Below are 24400 nucleotides of genomic sequence, written 5' to 3' on the forward strand. Positions count from 1 at the left end.
GAGATGTTTGTAATTTGTTTTTTAGTGCCTTTGAGGTGCTTTGGTACCATGAGGTGCAAGCATAGTCGTGCATATCGAGTACGACAATAACACAACTTTATTTATAAACTGTGGCACATGCTACAACTATAGGAGAGCAGGCATGGCAAATGAAATCAACAACACTTAACCTCCTGCCAACTCCATGGCATGAGGTAATAACAAGGTATATTAAAAAGGTTACAAAATATGATCCAAATCTGTACCTTAGCCACAGTGGGTGAGTCTCGTCCGTAGGAGGCAGGGATGCTGGGGACAGAGGGTCTTACTGAGGAGCGGGGCTGTGGTTTAGGGGAACCCTGGGGTTCCACAGACTCAGGGAGGTGGGGGTGGCTTTCTGACACACACCTGGAGAGAGCAGAGACAACAGAGACGCAGGTCAGTCACGCAGACTGAGAAGCTATAATACCGTACGTTGCACAATTGCTTTAGTTATTTTAGAACTCTTTATAAGTGACAACATAATTTATACTTTCAAATCAATCAACCAACCAACCAACCAACCAACCAACCAACCAACCAACCAACCAACCAACCAACCAACCAACCAACCAACTCATCGACCAACTAGCCAACCAACTACCAAACAACCAACCACCCACTTATTGACCAATGGTTTGTCCATCCATCGATCCATCTGTCTGTCCAAATGACCGGCCTACCTCTCTTTGCTCAGGCATTTAAATGAAACATCAGGGATATCCTGACACAAATTGTACTTTACCTGCACTATTCTTACCCTACGTTTATACACTTCCTATCAAATTCATGTGTCGGTTCTATGCACTGTAATTTTAAGAGCACTGCTCTGTTGTAATTCAAAATTGAACACTTTTTACTTCTTACTGATGCACTGCTCTGTTGTATGTTAAATACCCTGTTGTATGTCCATTCAATTTTATATTTTTGTGCCTATTTTTTAACTGAATCCAATCGCACTTTGTTTTTACTCTGTCTATTCTATTTTTATTATTTGTATTACTGAATGAAACTGTAAACAGAAAGGCCTATTGGGATGCTAGATCCTGAAACACTGTGATTTACCTTACCTCTCTATCTTTTTTATGCTCGCTTATGCCTGTATTTTTTTACTGTTGTGAAGCACTTTGAACTGCAACTTCTGTATGAAAAGTGCTATACAAATACAGTTGATTATTATATTACCTACCTACCTACCTACCTACCTACCTACCTACCTACCTACCTACCTACCTACCTACCTACCTACCTACCTATCTATCTATCTATCTATCTATCTATCTATCTATCTATCTATCTATCTATCTATCTATCTATCTATCTATCTATCTATCTACCTACCTACCTACCTACCTACCTACCTACTGTACCTACCTACCTATCGTACCTACCTACTGTACCTACCTATCTACCTACCTACCTACCTACCTACCTACCTGCCTGCCTGCTGGCCAAGTAAAGAGTCAAACAACCAAGCAACAGCTTTCCCAGGGGTTCATACATACCTGCGCAGTGCGCTGAGTGCCTCGGTCAGGGCTTTAACCCTCTTCAGCATATTGTCCATCTTATGAGGCTCCTCCTTCAGGAAGCACACCGCCTCCACCTCCACCCGCAGCACAGAGCGCATCTTCAACTGCAGCTCTGGGAACTCACCTGAGAGGAGGAGAGAGAGAGAGGAAGTATATGGTGGGAAAGAAGAGAGAGAGAGAGGGAGAGAGAGAAAGAGAGATAGAGGGGGAGAGAGAGAGAGAGATGGGGGGAGAGAGAGAGGATATGGAGAGATATGAAGGATATGGAGAGAGAGAGAAGAGGTGGAGGAGAGAGAGAGAGGGAGAGGGGGAGAGAGAGAGGATACGGAGAGAGATATATGAAGGATATGGAGAGAGAGAAGAGATGGAGGAGAGGAGTGAGAGAGGGAGAGATATAGGATATGGGGAGAGAGAGAAAGGGTGGATGAGAGGCGAGGGATAGAGAGAGATATAGGATATGGAGAGAGAGAGAAGAGGTGGAGGTGGAGAGAGAGAGAGAGAGAGAGAGAGAGAGAGAGAGAGAGAGAGAGAGAGAGAGAGAGAGAGAGAAGAGAAGAAATGGACTTTCCTAAGTCAGGAGGTAAAAAGAATACTATGGTAAATGAGTGGGAGACAATACTCCTTGTCCTTGAATAATGATAATATGCGGAAAACATTTGAGAAAACACAGGCTACAATGGCTGCTGTAATACTATGTAGTAGCTAGTACCCAGTTCCAGCTGGTGGATTATGATGTCAATAAGGGAATGCTAACAATGCCAACATTACATTTGAGCTGAATGTCACACGTATATCTAAAATCTAACATTTTAAATGTCAAAGTATTCCTTGACATCTCTATAAAGATATTTAATAGTTTGGAATGAGAAAGCCGAGTCACTGGGATGAATGAGACTCTCACCTTTAAGCGCGGCCAGTGCTTCTCCAACTCTCCTCAGGTTCACCGCTCCCTGCTCCACGTCCTTCAGAGTGACGGACAGCTGACCAGAAGAGTCTCTCTTTAGACAGTCCACATACTCCTCCAAGTCCCTGAGAGAGAAACACAGTGAAAGAGACAGAGGGAGGGAGAGAGCGAGAGAGAGAGAGAGAGAGAGAGAGAGCGAGAGAGAGAGAGCGAGAGAGAGAAAGGGAGAGAGAGAGAAAGGGAGAGATACAGAGACAAAAGAGCGAGATGGACAGAGCGAGATAAAGATAGAGAAACAGAAAAAGAGAGTTAAATAATTAGCAGATACACTTTACATACTACAACAACTTCAGTCTTTGAGCATAATGTATTATATAGGGGGAGGGGAGGGTTGACGCTCTTATGTAGTAACCATATATAAACATAAGATGGCAGCAAAGATTAGGTTTGAGGATGAGGTCATCTCCTGTTGGGAATAATTTGATCTAGACCAGCAATAGAAGCCTTTCACTGAATGTTTGTGTACAGTAGTTATTTTTCTTCCAGCATGGCTGCCTGTAACATAGCAACCATTGTTTTGTACATGACAATGGAAGAGACAACAGTTGCTATGTGTTGATATATGAGACATACGGTTCTAAAAAGGGAAATTGGTCCAAATTAAATTAATTGTATCCCCCCCCCTAACACCTCATCAACACAGTTACAATTAGAAGTGACTTTAAGCCAAGAGAGGAGCTGAGCCAGAACAGAAACCTGTTTGACAGTGTCTGTCTGTCTGTTGACATCTGTAGGCTGTGGCATTAGTACTTTGTAATTACATACACATTATCACTGAGGAAAAACTATCCGTTCAATGTTTGCTATGCTGTGTATTGCCAAATACCAACATTTTCTAAGAATACCAAGAGAACAGACGAGACAGTGTCAAGAAAACCGGTTGGACTATATCTGCTGAGAAAGCCTGAGCATTTTGCATCCGTGTGTGTGTGTGTGTGTGTGTGTGTGTGTGTGTGTGTGTGTGTGTGTGTGTGTGTGTGTGTGTGTGTGTGTGTGTGTGTGTGTGTGTGTGTGTGTGTGCATGGGTGTGTAATCAACTGAAAATATTCTACCACACAGAGGCACACAAGGTGTTTCCCAGCCAACCACATACAGCCTGTATTTTGAACATTGCAGTGTTTTTCAAATCTTGTTGCCTTTTGGGATTCTGCTGTAAGTGTTTTTCATTCTGTCAATTTTCATCTTGTTGCCTTCGAGGAATCTGTTATAATTGTTTTTATCTTCTGGATTTTCATCCTGTTGCCTTCTGGGATTCTGTTAGAAATGCTTTTCATCTTGTTGATTTTCATCTAGCTGCCTTTGGGGATTCTGTCATAAGTGTTTTTCATCTTGTTGCCTTTTGGGATTATGTTATAAGTGTTTTTCATCGTGTCAATTTTCCTCTTGTTGTCTTCAGGGATTCTGTTTTTGGATCCAGGTCAATTTCAAGAAACTGAACTAAGCAGAATGGAACCTACTGTAGCTATAGACTGACAGACTGACAGACAGACAGACTGACAGACGGGTAGAAAAACAGACAGTTGGACAAACAGGTGGACAGAGAGACAGATCGATAGACAGAGAGGTGGACTGGACAGACAGACATACAGACAGACAGACAGATGGACAGACAGACAGACAGACAGACAGATAGAGATAGATAGATAGATAGATAGATAGATAGATAGATAGATAGATAGATAGATAGATAGATAGATAGATAGATAGATAGATAGATAGATAGATAGATAGATAGATAGATAGATAGATAGATAGATAGATAGATAGATAGATAGATAGATAGATAGATAGATAGATAGATAGATAGATAGATAGATAGATAGATAGATAGATAGATAAATCACTCCAATAACTTTTAACAGGGAAACACCATCACATTTTAACTCTCAAATGATTTTCTATTGACCAACTTTGGAGTTAATGTTCACAGACATTGGTAGGACTGTTCAGTGGTTACAGTGCCAGTATGAAAGTCCTATGTCTCCTCCTGACAGTTTAATGAAGGACACAGCTAAGCCCCACAGCAAGCTGCCACACGCCCACATAAGGGTCCAAATATGGGAAGAAAAGTGTGGGAAAGTATGGGGGACATCCTAATATGAAAACAAATCACAGCATGTTTCCCATAAAACCGCCACACAGCACACATCTATAGCGTCCTCAGGATAAAAAAAGGAGCAAGTAGATTGTAGATACCAGTGTTGTACTCGAGGCCAGGACTCTGACTGATTTTCAGGACTCGTGACTCGACTTGGACTTGAGCACTGATGACTCAGACTTGGACTTGGACTCGAGCATTGACTGCATTCGGACTCGGAAGGTGCAGACGAGGACTCCGACTTGTTAATTGATAAATACAGTTATACTTTTTTTGTAATAAGCCCTAATCATTTGGCATAATATATTGGTGGCTAGTGCATTTGTTTGGCTATTGTGTCACAAAGTAAATAAACCCCCTTGGAAACGGTGACCGCTGTGTCATTTATGTTTAATGTAGACCTTTTTATTTGTATGTCAGCTCTTTGACTGCCAGAGTGGAGTGGACTCAACCTTGATGACTTGGACTCGGACTAGGGTAATGGGGACTCGACTCGGGCTCTTCTTTGGTGACTCGGACTTGGACTCGGACTCAAACACTGGGGACTCGAGACTCGATATTTAGTGACTCTAACACTGGTAGATACAGTACATAAGGTAACATGCCGTTAACGTTCTCTTCAACAGATTGTTGTTTGTTCTTAAAAGAAAATACACAATAGCAACGCAAAAAAAAACGTTGCATAACTATCTGTTCTTTTCCCTCTATTATAATGATTCTATAATATTGCATATCGCAGTAAAAGGGACAATTGAGGTGCCAGTCAATGCAAAAAGACAATGGGAATATTAGGGTTGGAGTCAAGGCACACACATGGCTTGGAGAATGATACTACATGGAAACACAATAGGATAACTTTATATTGTTATATCTGCACTATATGTATCTATGTAGGATCTCCAACAGATTTCTCTGTTTACTGCGGTTTTTGTTGTGATCTGTGTATGTTCTGGTCCCATGAATAAACAGAATATTCAGTGTATTCATAATACAGGAATGCATAAAAGAGCTTATCCCAAATAAGACCTTTATCGGGATATTAACTGGTATGCGGAATACTACATGCAAACACATTCAATGAGTATCTACAAACTGAGATTGTAAAGTCAACTTTACAATACAAGTCCACCTCCCACTAGTTGGGGGTCAGTCAACTTTCAAATAAAAATGTAAACAGAAACTGTAGGCCTAATGCTTTTTTCAAACACTAGTGCATTGATTCTCAATGGTGTCTTCATAGTTTGAATATGACAACCTTTTTGTGGCAAAAGTTTGCAGAACTTCACTTTCGGAATTAAATGAACTACAAATTAATTAAAATCACCCCTAACTTCCACACAGTCTGTCCATATTACTGCTTACTCACAGAAGACCCACATTTTCTGAATATTCTTCAGCCGCTCCAGAAAATAATTCATTTAACCAAACTCTCCAATATTTGCACGGCTTGTAATTGAGCTAAATTACAGAGATTTCTCTGCATTAAATGTCCAAATCCGGTAGCCTAATTCTCACGATAAGACCACATTTCCCATAACCCCAATCGTCGCACTCCCCTGCACGTCATAGCATCACACATTCAGGTTCCAATGGAAATTACACTATGAAGAAAGAGAACCCCTCTGAATTGTCCTCGACTTGACATTTTTGCCAACTCCTGCAATTTATGCCAATTCCCGCAATTTTACTGCAAAAAAACAAACAAAAACACACAAAGAAATCTGCAAAATCCTATAGGGATTGATTCTTTTGACCCAAAACTGACAAAAGATATATCTAATTATAGTGTAGGTTAAGAGGACCTGCTTTTAGATTGCAACACTGTTACCCACAGTGTTTTATTGATTTTTCCAAGGACTTAAGAGGGCTTTGAAATAATACACTTTGAGAAAATAATTTGGGTCCCAACCCACACCCAAAACACTGCATTAGCATACATACACAGTATAGCTTTAGACATGTTCTGGCAAGAAGCCAGTCCCATATTTAGCATATCTGGGTAATGTATCTTTCCATGGGGTTATGTACTACAGTATACTGTGTGCAGTATGTCATGAGGGCTAATTCAATCAATCAACTTTATTGTGTTATAAAAAGGAAACCCAACTATTAAGCTGGGTAACACTAGCAATTATGTTAGTAGATTATAGTAATTATGTTTTTTATTTACATGCATCACTCTGAAGCCCATACTTATATTTGTATCATAGTATGTCCAAAATGTTACTTTCATGGCTAAAGAAAAAAAAAAAGATAAATGTCATGTCTGATGTATTATTGAGTGAGATGGTGGAGGGTCTCTGTAGTCCTTGGGCCCAAAAGTAGGTTGTGGGAAGATTAAAATATATACAGTATCCTCAAAATAGTCAGAAGACTTTTAGCTCAAGATAGCCTTTCTCATCTCCTACACCTACAGTATAAGACAGGCTGAGAAAATGACCTTGGGCTAATAGTTTAGTAGCTTAAAATCAGGGTTATTAACCAACCAAATGGTCTTTAGAATGTAGAGTTCTGCTAGATTCCTCCCCCCCACCTTTCCTTCTTTCCCTCCCTCTCTCTCTATCTTTCATTGAGCCTCTATCCCTCTGACAAATTGTATACTTTCTAGTGCATTCTAGATCTAATGGACCAATGTAATCCTCACTCCTATGCCATAAAAGGCTTGATAAATGCAGGAATCTGCTATGATCTCCCTTGAATCCCCAATCATACTAGATCACGTTATCGTTAATTTGTATTAACTAATTGCTATAATTAGGCAACGTTGTATGTCTTCACGTTCATCATACATCCATAAGATGCTACCCAAATCTATTTGAGGAGCTGCAGTTAAATCAGTCAATGTGCTGTACAGTTATTTTAGCAAGTGTGTGAATGCTGAGAAGGCTAAAACGTTATTTTGGTAACTGCGCCAGTTGAGATTATGGGACACCATTTTTTGTATAGGCCCACTCCATAATCCAAATGTAAATTTAAGGATAAAGCCCAGTCCAAATATTTAATTGATTGGACTGGAGTTATTAAAGCTGACTTGATTCAAGAACTAATATGTAACACAGAAGCCATGTTTCGGTACGAGTTCAGTACAACAGGGAAAAAGCAACGAAAGTCCCAAATGTATAAGGCTAGGTTTCTTTTAATTTACAGAACAGACAGTAATACAAGTTATACTTAATTCCACCTAGTCTTGCTAGTTGGTGATATCGATGATATTCGGTGTTCAGGCATCCATCAAGTAAATTACTTGCCCACCGCCCCCTCTAGTGGGGTCAGTTTTAAAGCTTGGGTACTGATATCATATGCAACTAGGAACCCATTGGTGCCAACCGTGTCATGCTAGCTTGTTGGGACAGGGGCTAAATAATGCTCCAAGGTTGGGGAAAAACTGGCATGGTCATTTTCAAAGGGGCCCCTTGACCTCTCACCTCAAGATATCTGAATGAAAATGGGTTCTATGGGTACCCACAATACAGACATGGCCACATTATGCTAATCCCATGCAAACCATGCAGGTTTGAACAATTTCTAGAACAGAAATGCTCACCATCCAATTGCCGAAATGTGCATTTATTACAGAAGTCTCCAAATCTCAAAGGTTTTTGATACCAAATTACAGCATTCATTTGGTACAGCATTCTATGGTGTTCCGCAAGGTCTTGGTGTCTTAGTGTGGTCTTTTGGAGGGATTTTTGACCATGTATATCAATCCAGGAGTTCGTCAAAATGTGTTACATTTTGCATACATATCGTTCCAGTTATTTATGTGATTGCACCACAATAACAACTGTGAATAGTGCGAACAGGAGGGGGGTCCTCCAAAATGTCCACAGCCCCAGGGCCTCAAATAATGTGAAGAGTCAATGCGCTGTGCCAGAGACCTTTCAAACGGAGACTAATCAAGCCCCTCCCACCTCATGTAATGTGTCACGTGATTGCTGCTTACTGGCCCCCGCTTTATACTAGAGCAGCACCGGCCCCATTCACCCCAATGAAAGATGTAGAGGTTTTGGAAGAATGAGGCTATTTTCTCCCTTTACCATAGCAATGGTAGTTTGTTTGAGACTTGGGGGAAGATGTGGTGTAAGTGTTATTATTACCTGAGCTGCAAGAGGACTCTCTCCTGCATGGCCAGGTAGTTGATTCTCTCCTCCTCCATCATAGCTCTCTGTCTGAAGCCAGTCTCCTCATACTGGACCAGCCTGTCACACATCATCCCTAACATCTCCTGGCCAGCCATCCGCAGCATGGAGCTCACACTCTCCTGGTTCACCATCTGCAGACAGAGGGATAACGTATTCACTCTGCAGGCAGAGGGATAACGTATTCACTCTGCAGGCAGAGGGATAATGTATTCACTCTGGAGACAGAGGGAGCATACTATGAAGTATTCACTCTGGAGACAGAGGGAGCATACTATGAAGTATTCAATCAGCAGACAGAGGGAGCATACTATGAAGTATTCACTCTGGAGACAGAGGGAGCATACTATGAAGTATTCACTCTGGAGACAGAGGGAGCATACTATGAAGTATTCACTCTGGAGACAGAGGGAGCATACTATGAAGTATTCACTCTGGAGACAAATACCCCCATATTATAATAATAAAAAATAAAAAAAGTAATAAAAACTAAACTAAAACTAAATAAAATGTCTACACAATAAAAACTAAATTGAAACAGGCAAACCCATCCTGGAAATTAACTGAAACTAAACTGAATTGAAAACCATTTTTTTTTTAAACAACATAAAACTATTTAACTGATGTATTTAATGTTTTTGTGCAAAAAATAAATAAAAATAAAAATAAAAATTGTACTTGATAAAAATTATGATGAGCCAAGAATACCTGTATTTGTCTGAGCTGGCTGAGCTGCAGCCGGAGCTCAGAGACGTTCCTCTTGGCCTGGGCCAGGCTCTGCTGCAGCCCCACCCCGTGGGGAGGGGCCTGGAGAGCCAGAGGCGCAGGGCTGCGGCTGTCAGGGTTCCGAGCACCAGGAGCAGGTGATACTCCTGAGGGCCAAAGCAAAGAGAGTTTTTATTTTTGTCAAATTATGACAGTTTTTCTTCATTTTCAGATGTAGTGATTTTAAAATCAATTAAATAGTAAAGCTAAGCCTTGTCTTAATTGACCAAACAGCCATTGCAATAGGAAAATATTGATCCCCATTCATTTTGACTAGCTAACGCCTTCTATGAGATTTCTAAATGAAAGATAAGATAAGATAAGATCCCCTTGGGGAAATGCAGGAGTCACAGAAGCATGGGGGAGTGGAGGTACAGGTATGGGCATGGTAATAGTAGAAGTCATAAATATAGGCAATACAATTTTATCTGAATATAGAATACACAAGATGTACCATGAAGGTGTTGCTTGGTAAAAAAGCTTTTCTCACCTGGGCTGTTGTTGATTAGAGTCTTCCCATCACTCTCACTGAAAACAGATACAGCTAGGTAGTTAGGTACTAACCAGAACTGACAGCTGGGTCTACATAATAAATATTATTATTATTATTATTATAATTATTTTTACAAAACAATATAGAAAACCTTCCTATTTGAGGAGAAATGTGAAAGAAAACAATTACAATTACATGCTCACCATCTCCTTCAGTAAATGTGACCCTACGTACCCCTGGTTAAAGGTGATACGTTAGACAATGTGAAGAGAAAATACATACCTGGCAATATCTTTGACCCCAGCCCCGTTTGGTCCACCGGCCAGAGCATGTTGTACCAGCCCTGCTAGACTGGCTATCTGCTCCTCCATTGCCTTTATCCGCTCACTAGAAAACACAACATGCAGTCAAGTGTCAAGTGCTGGGACTGTGTGTGTCAGGTGTGACTTTTTTGGGAAGTTCTGTCTTAGTATTTTATCAGTCTATAGCTTTGATTTGATTTGAAATCTTTATTTCGAACATGTAAATACAAACAATTATAAACAAAGACAAATCATTGATCTATAGCAATGAAATGAAGAAAAAAAACATTAAAACAAAACATAACTCAATTTACATTTTCGAAAAGGAGTAGGAAGAAGTATACACACTTATGTAATCCTATCCCTTTTCCACTACTCAAATGAATGTACTAATTTAAAACCTTACAAAACAAATATATATATATGCAAAACAAAAAAATTATATATGTAAAACATGAAAGAAATCAAATAAAAATGTAAACACCTGTGAAAATCCCTTCCTCATCCCTGTACCACTACCTCATGACAATTATTTCTTTATAATTCAGTTTGAATTGTCTCATGTTTGGACATTGCTTTAGCACCACATTCAGACTGTTCCACAGTTTCACTCCACATATGTAAATGCAGTGTCTTCTCCTGGTAGTGCGTACACTAAGCACTTTTCAATTGAGTTCTCTATCAAAGAACAGTTCTTGAATGTTTCCTGGAAGTACATTACCTTTTGCTTTATACATTAATTGTGCTGTTTTAAATTCCACAAGATCATTTAACTTTCCAATAGGCACTGGCCATAATCAAACCAGTGTGATCATCATACACGTGAAAGGGTTAATAATGTTGCGCTCATGTACAATAACTATCAACAAAAGAAGGACAGCTTGTTCTTTTGCTTCCTTTCTGTCATTAGATCTATGATCTAATGACAGTAGAGACAGAAATCCTAAAGGTCATCCAGAAGGGTAAACCGGGAAAAAGTCCTGGAAGTGATGGATTTACTTACGAATTCTACAGGGAGTTTAGATACCTAGTTACTCCCATCTTATGTAGAGTTTTTAATGAGATCCTACAAACAGGAAACTGGCCGGACACATGGAATTCGGCAATCATTACTGTTATACCTAAAGAAGGAAAAGACCCGACAGACTGTTCATCGTATAGACCAATATCGCTCTTAAATGTAGATAAAAAATGATTCACATCAATTATAGCAACCAGACTCTCACATATACTACCTAATATAATTAACTTGGACCAAACAGGATTCGTTAAAGATCGTCTCTTAAGCGACAATGTGCGGCGTACTCTTAACATAATTGATTATGCAGTACAAACAAAGCAACAAATGCTGACATTGACATTAGATGCTGAAAAAGCCTTTGATCGGGTGTCATGGCCCTTCATATTTGGAGTATGTGAGAATTTTGGCTTCCACCAAACTTTTATTAAATTGATTAAGGGAATATATAAAGAACCTAACGCAAGAGTAAGAGTGAATGGGACACTCTCTACAAACTTTATTTTAAAAAGGGGGACAAGACAAGGGGACCCATTATCACCCCAAATATTTGCTTTATGCATAGAACCCTTAGCCGAAAGCATAAGGAAAAATATGAGGATAAAAGGTCTCACAATAAAGGAAGATGAACATAAACTAGCACTGTACGCGGATGACATCATAGTGTATCTTACAGATATATATATTTCACTACCAGAGTTACTCGATGAAATTACAAACTATGGGTTTCTGTCTGGATATAAGCTTAATTTAAATAAAACTGAAGCTATGGAAGTAGGTGACCACTTGGAGAAAGACTTCAAAAAACAGTTTAACTTTAAATGGGACCGGAACAAAGTGAGATATTGTCATAATCACAGCACGGGCCTACTTCACTCCCCCTCCTTTTCCCCTCACGTCCTCCACACGCTCCTCTTCATCCCCCTCTCCATCCACTGCACACTCCTCCTCATCCTCTCCTTCTCCATCCACCCCTCCCTTTACCCTCATACGCCCAGCTGTACTCCATCCCCCTAATTCGCACGCGGTCAGGCACCCCACTCTCCACAGCTGCACTCAATCCTTCCCTGATGGGGGGACTACTTCTACCCCTCGACGCTGACCAGAAGCTGTCGTGGTATTAATTACCACTGCCCAGGTACGACGTCTCTGCCTGAAGCTCTGCTGGATTCCAACCTTGTATTTGCCTACTCTAACCTGTTCTCTCCTGTGCCCCAAAGGACCGCCGTCCCTGCCTGGACGTCTCCTGTCCCCGAAGAGGAACACTTGTTCTCCCGCTGCAGCCCAGCAGCTTCCAAGACAAGCACAAGGACCGCTTGCTCGCTCGCTGCCGCCACGGCAGCCACAAGACAGAACATAACCTCGTTCTATTCCCCCCAATTCCTGTGTTGCTCATTTGACAATTAAACACCCTTGAAACCGCTCCTATCTCCTCTCGTGTGTTCAGCAATTGGGCTGTGCTCCAGACCCCAGTTCTCACAGAATACCACGACCAAGATGTCAGCACCAGCTGCACTCGAAACCGAGGAGGAGGATACACATCCATCACGTAAGAGGAAGTTTCAAGGGGAGCCTGTGAGTATTATCGACGACCAGAATGCTCGGGTAGACCAACTCGCTCACTCGTTGGATGACTCATTGTTCAGCTTACCGCTCTCGCACACGGCTCTGCGGAGCGAGAATCACAATACCGCTGTATCGAGGCACACTTGGCACAGCAGGCCCTACCAGCCGCTTCCCCCGCTGCACCGAGTCCCCCGCATAGAGAACCCCCTGTCCCCGCACCAGAGCGTTACGACGGAAGTGTCTCCAAATGCCGTGCCTTTTTATTCCAGTGCTCGTTAGTGTTCGAACAGCAACCTCACACGTTTCACAGCGATAGGTCTAAGGTAGCTTACCTGTCGGCTCTGCTCACCGGCGCGGTGTTGAAATGGGCCACCGCTCTCCACTTTAACAAATCCTTCCTCTGCAATTCGTACTCCGAGTATGTCGACGACATGCGTAAAGTGTTTGACCACCCTCCAGATGGCTCAGAGGGGGCCTCCGGCTTGTTTTTGATCCGCCAGGGAAGTCGCAGCGTAAGCGAATACGCTATCGAGATCCACATCCTCGCCGCCGGCTCCGACTGGGGGGACACACCGTTGCGAGGCGCATTCCGCCAAGGCTTGAGCGACGCTATAAAAGACGAGCTTGCGTCCAAAGAAAGACCCACCTCCCTGGGCGAGCTAATCCATTTGGCCAGGGAACTGGCATGCGTCTTCGGGAACGTCGTCGAGAGAAAGCTAGCACCACTCGTCCACCTATACCCGGTCCGCCTCGCCGCGTCGTCCACGCTGAAGAAAGTAGTTCCTCCGAGCCCATGGATCTCGACCGCTTACGCCTTCCCCCCAGCGAACGCAGACACAGGCTCGCCACAGGAGCATGTCTATACTGCGGCCAATTAGGTCACTCCGTTATCTCATGCTCGCTTCGCCCAAGACGACGGGGCTCGACAGTAGCGCTGGGCGTCTGTTCGAGTCTTGATATCGCCCCCAGCTCCGGCCCAAGCATGCTATTCAGTGCTATGCTGTGTCTAAATAACCAATCGCTCCCGCTATCCGCCCTGGTTGACTCAGGGGCCGACGAGAACCTCATCGACGCCGGGGTAGTCTCCCGTTACAACATCGCCACTGACGCCCTGCCGATACCCCGTGACACCAGGGGGTTAAACGGAAAACTTCTCACACAAATTACTCGCCACGCCATACCCCTCCGCCTTCTGCTATCCGGGAATCACAGCGAGAATATTCGGTTTCACGTTACCAACTCTCCCCACAATCCCATTGTCCTGGGCATGCCTTGGCTCAAGTTACACAATCCCGTTATAAATTGGCCTACCGGCCTGGTGACCAGCTGGAGCGCCCACTGTCACGTCGCTTGTCTGCAATCGGCTCGGCCGCCACTAGAGGGCGCCGGTTCGCACCTCCCCAATGAGAACATTGATCTGTCTGCAATTCCGCCGGCCTACCATGATTTAAAAGCGCTTTTCAGCAAACAGGCTCTCTCCCTGCCTCCTCATCGCCAATATGACTGTGCCATTGATTTACTCCCCGGAGCGCCACTCCCCGCGAGCCGCCTGTTCAACCTCTCACGCCCAGAGAGAGAATCAATGGAGAAGTACGTCCACGAATCCTTGGCCTCGGGCATAATCACCCCCTCCTCCTCTCCTGTCGGCGCAGGATTCTTCTTCGTTTCCAAGAAGGATCGTTCCCTTTGCCCCTGTATCGATTACCGGGGCCTCAACAACATCACGGTAAAAAACAAGTACCCCCTGCCTTTAATCGACTCTGCTTTTGAGCCCCTGCAAGGTGCCACCATCTTCACAAAACTGGACCTCAGGAACATCTATCACCTTGTCCGCATGCGGGAGGGAGACGAGTGGAAGACGGCCTTCAAGACACCACTCGGCCACTTCGAGTACAAGGTAATGCCCTTTGGACTGACCAACGCCCCTGCTGTCTTCCAGGCCCTCGTCAATGACGTTCTCCGTGACGTACTCCACCGCTCCGTTTTCGTCTACTTAGACGACATCCTGATCTTCTCCCGCTCCATGGAGGAGCATGTCCAGCACGTCCGCCGGGTCCTACAGCGTCTTCTGGAGAACAAGCTGTTCGTCAAGGCGGAGAAGTGTGAGTTCCACGTCTCCTCCATCGGCTTCCTCGGCTACATCATTGAGGGCGGCAAGATCCGGGCGGACCCCGAGAAGATCAGAGCGGTGTCCGACTGGCCCCGTCCCACCAACGTCAAACAACTCCAACACTTCCTGGGGTTTGCCAACTTTTATCTGCGCTTCATCAGGGACTACAGCCTGGTCGCGGCGCCCCTCACCCAACTCACCTCGCCTTCCGTGCCCTTCGTCTGGTCCGACGCAGTGGACTCCGCCTTCGCCGAGCTGTGCCGGCGCTTCACCACCGCTCCCATCCTCGTCCAGCCGGACACGTCCCGCCAGTTCGTGGTGGAGGTGGACGCCTCCTGCACCGGAGTGGGGGCGGTTCTTTCCCAACGCTCCGCCACCGACCAGAAGCTGCACCCCTGCGCCTTCTTCTTACGCCGCCTAACCCCAGCCGAGGTCAACTACGACATCGGGAACCTGGAGCTCCTGGCGGTCAAGCTAGCCCTGGAGGAATGGAGGCACTGGCTGGAGGGATCGGAGGTCCCCTTCCTGGTTTGGACGGACCACAAGAACCTTGCCTACGTCTCAACGGCCAAGCGCCTGAACTCTCGCCAGGCTCGCTGGGCGCTGTTCTTCGCCAGGTTTAATTTTACCCTGACCTACCGGCCTGGTTCCAAGAACACCAAGCCCGACGCCCTCTCCCGGCAGTTCGTCCCCGAGGAGGGTCCCACACACCCCGACACCATCCTCTCCACATCCTGTCTGGTGGCCACCGCCACCTGGGAGATCCAGTCCATTGTCAGGGAGGCACAGCATGCCCAGCCGGACCCAGGTAACGGTCCACCTAACCGGCTTTTGGTCCCTGACCTTGTCCGCTCCCAGGTGCTCGAGTGGGTTCACGCTTCCCGGTTCGTGTGCCACCCGGGGATCGACCGGACACTATCCCTGCTGAAGAGGCACTTCTGGTGGGTCACCATGAGAGAGGACACCCGCGCTTTCATCCAGGCGTGCACCGTCTGTGCTCGTGCGAAGGCCTCCCATCGACCGCCCGCCGGGCTCCTTCGTCCGCTCCCTGTCCCCGGGTCGGCCCTGGTCGCACGTCGCCCTGGACTTCGTCACCGGCCTTCCCCTCTCACACGGTAACACAGCCATCCTCACCATTGTTGACCGTTTCTCAAAGGCTGTGCACTTCGTTGCTCTTCCCCAACTCCCCTCTGCTGCAGAGACTGCTGACCTGATGGTACTCCACGTCTTCCGACTCCATGGGATCCCGGCAGACATCGTCTCCGACAGGGGCCCTCAGTTCATATCCCAGGTCTGGAGGGCCTTCTGTCGGGCTCTGGGGGCCACGGTCAGCCTCTCCTCCGGGTTCCACCCACAGACCAACGGCCAGTCGGAGCGCCTGGGATCCGCACTCCGCTGCGTGACAGTCCGGGACGCCTGTACGTTAATGCCAAGCAAGCAGTGCAAAAATGCTTCCGCATTCGTCACCGCACGCTAGTGCGGTAAAGCGCCCTTCTTTTCAGACAAATGCTACCGTGCGTGCACCGGCGGCGGCGTGCTCGCTCAGGTGCGTGCGTGCGCCGGCGTGCTCGCGCGAGGTGCCCGCGCATGCGCATGAGATCCCGCCTTGAGCGGAGCTCAATATATATAAGTCACCGCCCCTTATTCAGTATCTACCAATAGCTCAATTGGCAAGGACACATGGCTGTGGATCCTATGGCTTGTTTGCTGGCGAGTTCGAATCCCATCGAAAAAATTTTTTAACGTGATTTTTTTTTAACGTGTATTATTTCGCCGGTTAAGGTTATTTCGCCGGTTAAGGTTAGGCATGGTTAAGGTTAAGGTTAAGGTTAGGCATTGTTTCGGAGTTGGTTAAGGTTAGAACGGTTAAGTTTAGGCGCTGTTAAGGAGCTGGTTAAGGTTAGAGTTTGTCAAAGAGAATGGCAATATAATTTCTATGGTTAAGGTTAGGCATGGTTTCGGAGTTGGTTAAGGTTAGAACGGTTAAGTTTAGGCGTTGTTAAGGAGCTGGTTAAGGTTAGAGTTTGTCAAAGAGAATGGCAATAGACAGCCTATTTCCGCGCGACCTGGGCGCTGGGCGGCGGAAAATGAAAGGCGCATTACTGCATGCCACTACGGTAAATTTTTGCACTGCTTGCTTGGCATAAAGCTACACGCGTCCGGGACCCCTCCGGCTGGAGCGCCTTCCTGCCATGGGTCGAATACGCCCACAATTCCCTATCTTCGGCGGCCACAGGTCAGTCCCCCTTCGAGTCATCTTTGGGCTACCAACCCCCGCTGTTCCCTGCCCAGGAAGAGGAGATCGCCGTGCCGTCGGTGCAAGACCATCTCCGTCGCTGCAGGACGATCTGGGAGGAGACGAGGGCTGCGCTGCTCCGCACTACGGACCAGAACCGGCGCTTCGCCGACCGCCACCGGACCCCGGCTCCCGCCTATGTACCAGGTCAGATGATATGGCTCTCATCTCGGGACCTGCCACTCAAATCCGTCTCACGGAAACTAACCCCCCGTTTCGTGGGGCCCTACAAAATCCTGTCCCTCATAAATCCCTCTGTTGTCAAGCTCCAGCTCCCCCCCCATATGCGCATTCACCCTTCCTTCCATGTCTCCTAGCTAAAACCGGTGGTCTCCAGTCCCCTGTCTCCCCCTGCTCCAGAGCCCCCTCCTCCGCTGGTGATAGACGACCACCCGGCCTACGTGGTCCGGGAGTTGCTGGGCGTGCGGCGATGCGGCCGCGGCTTCCAGTACCTGGTCGACTGGGAGGGCTACGGCCCGGAGGAGCGGAGCTGGATCTCCCGGCCGATGATCCATGACTCGGATCTCATCCGGGACTTTCATCGGGCTCACCCTGACAAGCCTGGGCCGCCGGGAGGCGCCCGTAGAGGGGGGGGTCCTGTCATAATCACAGCACGGGCCTACTTCACTCCCCCTCCTTTTCCCCTCACGTCCTCCACACGCTCCTCTTCATCCCCCTCTCCATCCACTGCACACTCCTCCTCATCCTCTCCTTCTCCATCCACCCCTCCCTTTACCCTCATACGCCCAGCTGTACTCCATCCCCCTAATTCGCATGCGGTCAGGCACCCCACTCTCCACAGCTGCACTCAATCCTTCCCTGATGGGGGGACTACTTCTACCCCTCGACGCTGACCAGAAGCTGTCGTGGTATTAATTACCACTGCCCAGGTACGACGTCTCTGCCGAAATCTCTGCTAGATACCAACCGTGTATTTGCCTACTCTAACCTGTTCTCTCCTGTGCCCCAAAGGACCGCCGTCCCTGCCTGGACGTCTCCTGTCCCCGAAGAGGAACACTTGTTCTCCCGCTGCAGCCCAGCAGCTTCCAAGACAAGCACAAGGACCGCTTGCTCGCTCGCTGCCGCCACGGCAGCCACAAGACAGAACATAACCCTGTTCTATTCCCCCCAATTCCTGTGTTGCTCATTTGACAATTAAACACCCTTGAATCCGCTCCTATCTCCTCTCGTGTGTTCAGCAATTGGGCTGTGCTCCAGACCCCAGTTCTCACAGATATCTGGGAATAACTATACCTAATAACCTAGACCATCTACATCAGTGTAATTATGGAAGTTTGGAGAACTCTGTAAAGGAAGATCTGAATAGGTGGAAAATTGTACCTCTCACTTTATTTGAAAACATTTATATTATTAAAATGAACATCTTGCCACGTTTTCAATTTCTATTCCAAAACATGCCATTATACATAACACCTAAATGTTTCAATGTTTGGGAGGGGCTGTTGAGAAAATGTATATGGGATGAAAGAAGCCTAGAGTCAAACTCAAAATCCTGCAACAAAAAAAAGGAGGGGGACTTGCATTACCTAATTTAATTAATTATTATTACGCAGCACAGGTAAAACCGATTCTAATATGGATGAAAAATGACATGAGACCCAAATGGAATTCAATTGAGTTGAATCTAGTGGAATCACTCAGCACATTGATCTTCTCCTATATATAACACATTTAAAATCTGGAGGGAAATATGTAAAATAAATAAAATGAAGGAACAAGAAATTATCTGCTTAAGACAAATAGCATGGGACGCAGATTTCCCCCCAAACAGTATTGATGGTTTTTTTAAGACATGGGAAGCTAAGGGCCTCATAGGTTTCTATCAAATGTACAATGAAGGAGTGGATTACTTTGAAAATGTAGCTAATAAATATGCCTGTCCTAGTAATCACTTTCACCGATACCTGCAAGTAAGAAGCTACTTAAGAGAAAAAGTCAAAATTAAAACTCTTGAAGATCTCCACCCCCTTCTAAAATACATGATAAAGACTCAACAAAGCCATAACCTCAAAAACACAATTGGACAAATCTACAGAATGCTTCAAGAAAACAAAATTGAAGATTTAAGCTATATAAAAAATAAATGGGAGAAGGAACTGAAAATAAACATACCAGATAAGGAGTGGAATCAAAGCTTTAAAGATATCTTCCATTACATAAAATCACCCTTTTGGCAAGAGTATGCTTGGAAAATAAATATGAGGTACTTTAGAACACCATCGAGTATGTCCAAATTCGCACAAAATGATCCCGGCTGCTGGAGGCAGTGTGGGGAGAAGAATGCTGACCATACACATATTTTCTTCACATGTAAAAAAAAATACAAATCTACTGGTCAGATATTTTAGACATAATGGAACAGATGTTCGAGAAAGTGGGTATAGAAAAACATGATATACTGTTAGGAACACGCCCCAAAAACCTACAAAAAGAAGAATTATACATTTTTTTTTATTTTGAGAGCTGCAGCACTTAAACAAATAACCAGAGCTTGGAAAAAACTTGAACCCCCGAAAGTAAACAAATGGTTAGAAACTGTAGAGGACATATATAGTATGGAAAAGGTAACCTACAAAATCAATAAGAATGAAAATATGCTGGGAAAAAGATGGGGTCTCTTTAAACTATGGAGGGGTACTAGATGACAGACAGATCAGTCTTTGAGGAAGATTTTAAGTAACATGAAACAGTGAAGTCTCGATCTACTGCTCAATTGTTGGGGAGCACCCCTTAGGCCTACAGCTACACCTACAATGAAAATTCAAGCCTTTTTACTTATTATTATTATTATTATTATTATTATTATTATTATTATTATTATTATTATTATTATTATTATTATTATTATTATTATTATTATTATTATTATTATTATTATTATTATTATTATTATTATTATTATTTTATTTTTATTTTTTTGCTTGTTTTTCTTTAGTTTTTTTTCTCTATTATTTCATTTTTAATTTATTTGCTATTATCAGTTGTTGTTATTTTTCTTGTATATGTATGTGGGGACGAGTAGGGATGGATATTAGATGTATACCAGTCCAGGATCTATACTGCTGCTCACCCCTTTGTTTGTGTTTATGTCTCTTGTTTTTTGTATGGGTGATGGGTTAAAAAAAAAAAAAAAAAGGTGTCAAGATTTAAAATATGCGTATGTACATTTGTGTGTGTATGTATGTATGTAAGTATGGATATGTAGAGTTATGTATGTAGGTACCATACACATACTATACCTAAATGTAAAATGACTTTCTTTGACACAATAAAGTATAAAAGAAATTAAAAAAAATATCTATGATCCGTGTTATGAATGAAATATGTACCATTATGCAGATGAGTCAACAACAGACTTGGGATCTGTTTCCCTTTGATGCATCATTCAAACGCTGTCTACCCAGAATAGTTTAACACGAGCCGGATCTGGAAAATATTACCCAGCAGGCCTAGTAACATGTCAGTTCCACGGCCTCACCTTTGGGGGTCGGCGGGTATCACATGACCCTGAAACAGCCTATCAGGGAGCACGAGAGGAGAGTCAATGAACACGGAAGACGATGAGGACGAAGACCCGCTTCCTCTTGTCCGGTTCACCACCTCCACCAGGGCTCCGTTACTCTCCCGTCGCAGGGACCGCCGGATGGGGGACATCCTCTCTGGGGTCACCAGACCCACCCCTCCAATGACCTGCCCCAACGGAGTCTTGCTGCCCAGGGAAGGAAGGTGCCCTTCACCGTACTTCCTTGGTTTCTGCCTGGATAGAGATGGAAGGATGATAGATAGATAGATAGATAGATAGATAGATAGATAGATAGATAGATAGTTAGATAGATAGATAGATAGATAGATAGATAGATAGATAGATAGATAGATAGATAGATAGATAGATAGATAGATAGATAGATAGATAGATAGATATATATATATATATATATATATATATATATATATATATATATATATATATATATATATATATATCCTCCAAGCTTGGGTACCTGTGCAGGGACTGCGTCTGGTGCTCCAGGGCTTCACCGTAGGCCCCCAGGGGCTTCACGGAGGCCCTGTATTGCTGGAGCCCCCCGCCCCCGGTGTCCACGACATCCGCAGTGAGCGAGCACGGGGCGCTGCCATGGGAGGAGGCGAGGCTGAGGCGAGCGCCTCCGTCATGGACGGAAGAGCAGTAGGAGTCTGGGTAGTGAGGACCTCCATCTCCGCGCACCACCAGGGCCATGGTCTTACCGCTGCCAAGGTCCTCATCTGGGGATAGTCGGCGCAGCGCGGTGAAGAAATGTGCTATTCATTCGTTCAGTCTTTATTTACACTGGAAATTACCTTGAGGGGGCAGCCCTCAAGTATTTACAGTCATATAGAGCCATATGAAATCCGCTTTCACGGAATCGCGGACGGAATTGCGGAATTGACCAATAAAAATGCTATCAACTGCAAAACGTGGAATATTGCAGAATTTGGCCTAATCTGGACTGAAATTCCGTTTTTGGGTGGAACGTTTGGTGCAAAGCAAACATGACCGGGGAGACGGGGACCGCTGCATGTTACACATGTCCAAGCGTCTGCCGTCTGGCTGCTTTGATGTTAACATCGTCAAGAAGCGAATAAATTCCGCAATAAGCCCTAAATTCAGAGCAGAGCAGTATCCTAATGACTTTTATGCCTCCGGCGATAAGGTGTTTTGCAAATTCTGTCAACGTTCCGTGGACTGGACCCGCAAAAACACGTGCAACACTATTGTGATTAAATAGCTATGTAACGTTATAGTACATAGGACTATAGATGGAAATGATAGCTTCTTGCTTAATCTAGTGCACCCATCCATTTGTTTAATGCAAACGATTGTCATTACACACTGTCCTTTATAAACTAAATAAACTTAAATAGCTATGTAACGTTACAGTACATAGGACTATAGATGGAGATGATCGCTTCTAGCTAAATCTGGTGCACCCATCCATTTGTTTAATGCAAACGATTGTCCTTTATAAACTAAATAAACTAAACCTATGCCTAAATTATGCATTACTATATTTCATCACAATATAATAGATATAGCTAGGCTACTGACATTGTCATTGTAATAATGTCAGTAGTAGCTAGCTGTATCTATTGTTTACACTTGAAATGTGTATTTTTATTTTGTGTGCATTTTATTTTGTCACAATATTATTTGAAAAATATTGTGTAAAATGTAACTGTATTTCTGAGTTGCAGCACTTAAAAACATTAAATGGACTGTTATATCTTATTCAATTGTGGACATTTATTCATTCCCACTTATTAGACACTATTTCTGATGGTAAAATGAGCATAAAAAGCTAAATACAGAATTCTGAAATATTAAAACGGAAAAAAACGGAATTTGGGAAAAAACATTATGGAATTTGGAAAATAATAAAATGGATTTCATATGGCTCTATATCATATAGTCATCGTCAATAGATTTGACAAAGTACAAAGAAGAGAAACGATTATAATAATACAAATAAATAGCACTGTAGGCCTACTTTAAAATTGAAAAATAGAATCCTTTAAAAGACTCAATTTAAAAACAATTACAGATTGTGGTGACCTGCTTGGTCATCAGTGCTCTAAAACGATCCATGGACACTAGTGCACCTCATTTCAATGGACCCTGCAGGGCGTTCCACGATTCAGGAGCACAGGAGCTAAAGCACAGGAGCTAAAGGCAGATCGACAACCACCCTCAGCAGGACATTCAGTTATGTGTCGTGAATGTGTTATGAAGCGCTCACGTCACAAGCATAATGCAGTCATAGATGAGTAACAAACAGGTTATGAAGGTCCAGTTAACGCCATTCATCGTCAAATCACAGTTTCACCTCCACAGAACCCGCCACGAGCCCCTGGACACTGACCTGGTTTCACATCCCTCCTCTCCAGAATGGCACTGCTGCTCAGGCAGGGTGGCACCGCGCGCCCCGTCAGACGCTCCCGGGGCAAGGTGACACTCCCGGGTACGATGGACCCCACGCTGCCCCGCGGCCCTCCGTAGGGGATCCTGGAGGGGGAGGAGGGCATGGAGCGGACAGTGGGAGGAGACATGGACCCCTGCAGGTTGTGGAGGGCACTGCGGTTGGCTGACTGCAGGGTGTGGACCGGGCTGTGGCTGCCGTACAGAACCTCTTTGGATATCTGGGGGGAAAGGGAAAACAAGGTTGGATATGTGGGATCAGCTGTGGTTAGGTGGTGCACACACTGCGGTATGGTAGGAGAAGATGGTTGGATATGTGGGATCAGCTGTGGTTAGGTGGTGCACACACTGCGGTATGGTAGGAGAAGATGGTTGGATATGTGGGATCAGCTGTGGTTAGGTGGTGCACACACTGGGGTATGGTAGGAGAAGATGGTTGGATATGTGGGATCAGCTGTGGTTAGGTGGTGCACACACTGCGGTATGGTAGGAGAAGATGGTTGGATATGTGGGATCAGCTGTGGTTAGGTGGTGCACACACTGGGGTATGGTAGGAGAAGATGGTTGGATATGTGGGATCAGCTGTGGTTAGGTGGTGCACACACTGGGGTACGGTAGGAGAAGCAGGTTGGATATGTGGGATCAGCTGTGGTTAGGTGGTGCACACACTGGGGTACGGTAGGAGAAGCAGGTTGGATATGTGGGATTAGCTGTGGTTAGGTGGTGCACACACCGGGGTACGTGGGAGAAGCAGGTTGGATATGTGGGATCAGCTGTGGTTAGGTGGTGCACACACCGGGGTACGGTGGGAGAAGCAGGTTGGATATGTGGGATTAGCTGTGGTTAGGTGGTGCACACACCGGGGTACGTGGGAGAAGCAGGTTGGATATGTGGGATCAGCTGTGGTTAGGTGGTGCACACACCGGGGTACGGTGGGAGAAGCAGGTTGGATATGTGGGATCAGCTGTGGTTAGGTGGTGCACACACTGGGGTACGGTAGGAGAAGCAGGTTGGATATGTGGGATCAGCTGTGGTTAGGTGGTGCACACACTGGGGTACGGTAGGAGAAGCAGGTTGGATATGCCTTTTTTCATCTGATTATGTATTAGAGTGGGGTGCGATTACGGC

General features: G+C 44.9%; 1 protein-coding gene across 1 annotated transcript in view; it reads right to left on the reverse strand.

The window, feature by feature from the left end:
- LOC311239435 (sickle tail protein homolog) overlaps window positions 1-24400 on the reverse strand; it is a 149397-nt gene that overhangs the window by 34139 nt on the left and 90858 nt on the right. The window contains 10 exon segments of the mRNA XM_084327740.1: window positions 246-387; window positions 1524-1671; window positions 2449-2576; window positions 8707-8882; window positions 9457-9620; window positions 10004-10041; window positions 10289-10393; window positions 20798-21076; window positions 21321-21582; window positions 23217-23493. Coding sequence (XP_084183866.1) covers window positions 246-387; window positions 1524-1671; window positions 2449-2576; window positions 8707-8882; window positions 9457-9620; window positions 10004-10041; window positions 10289-10393; window positions 20798-21076; window positions 21321-21582; window positions 23217-23493 — 1719 coding nt within the window.

This window comes from Notolepis coatsorum (genome assembly GCF_963971535.1).
Source record: "Notolepis coatsorum genome assembly, chromosome: 13".
NCBI classification, from domain to species: Eukaryota; Metazoa; Chordata; class Actinopteri; order Aulopiformes; family Paralepididae; genus Notolepis; species Notolepis coatsorum.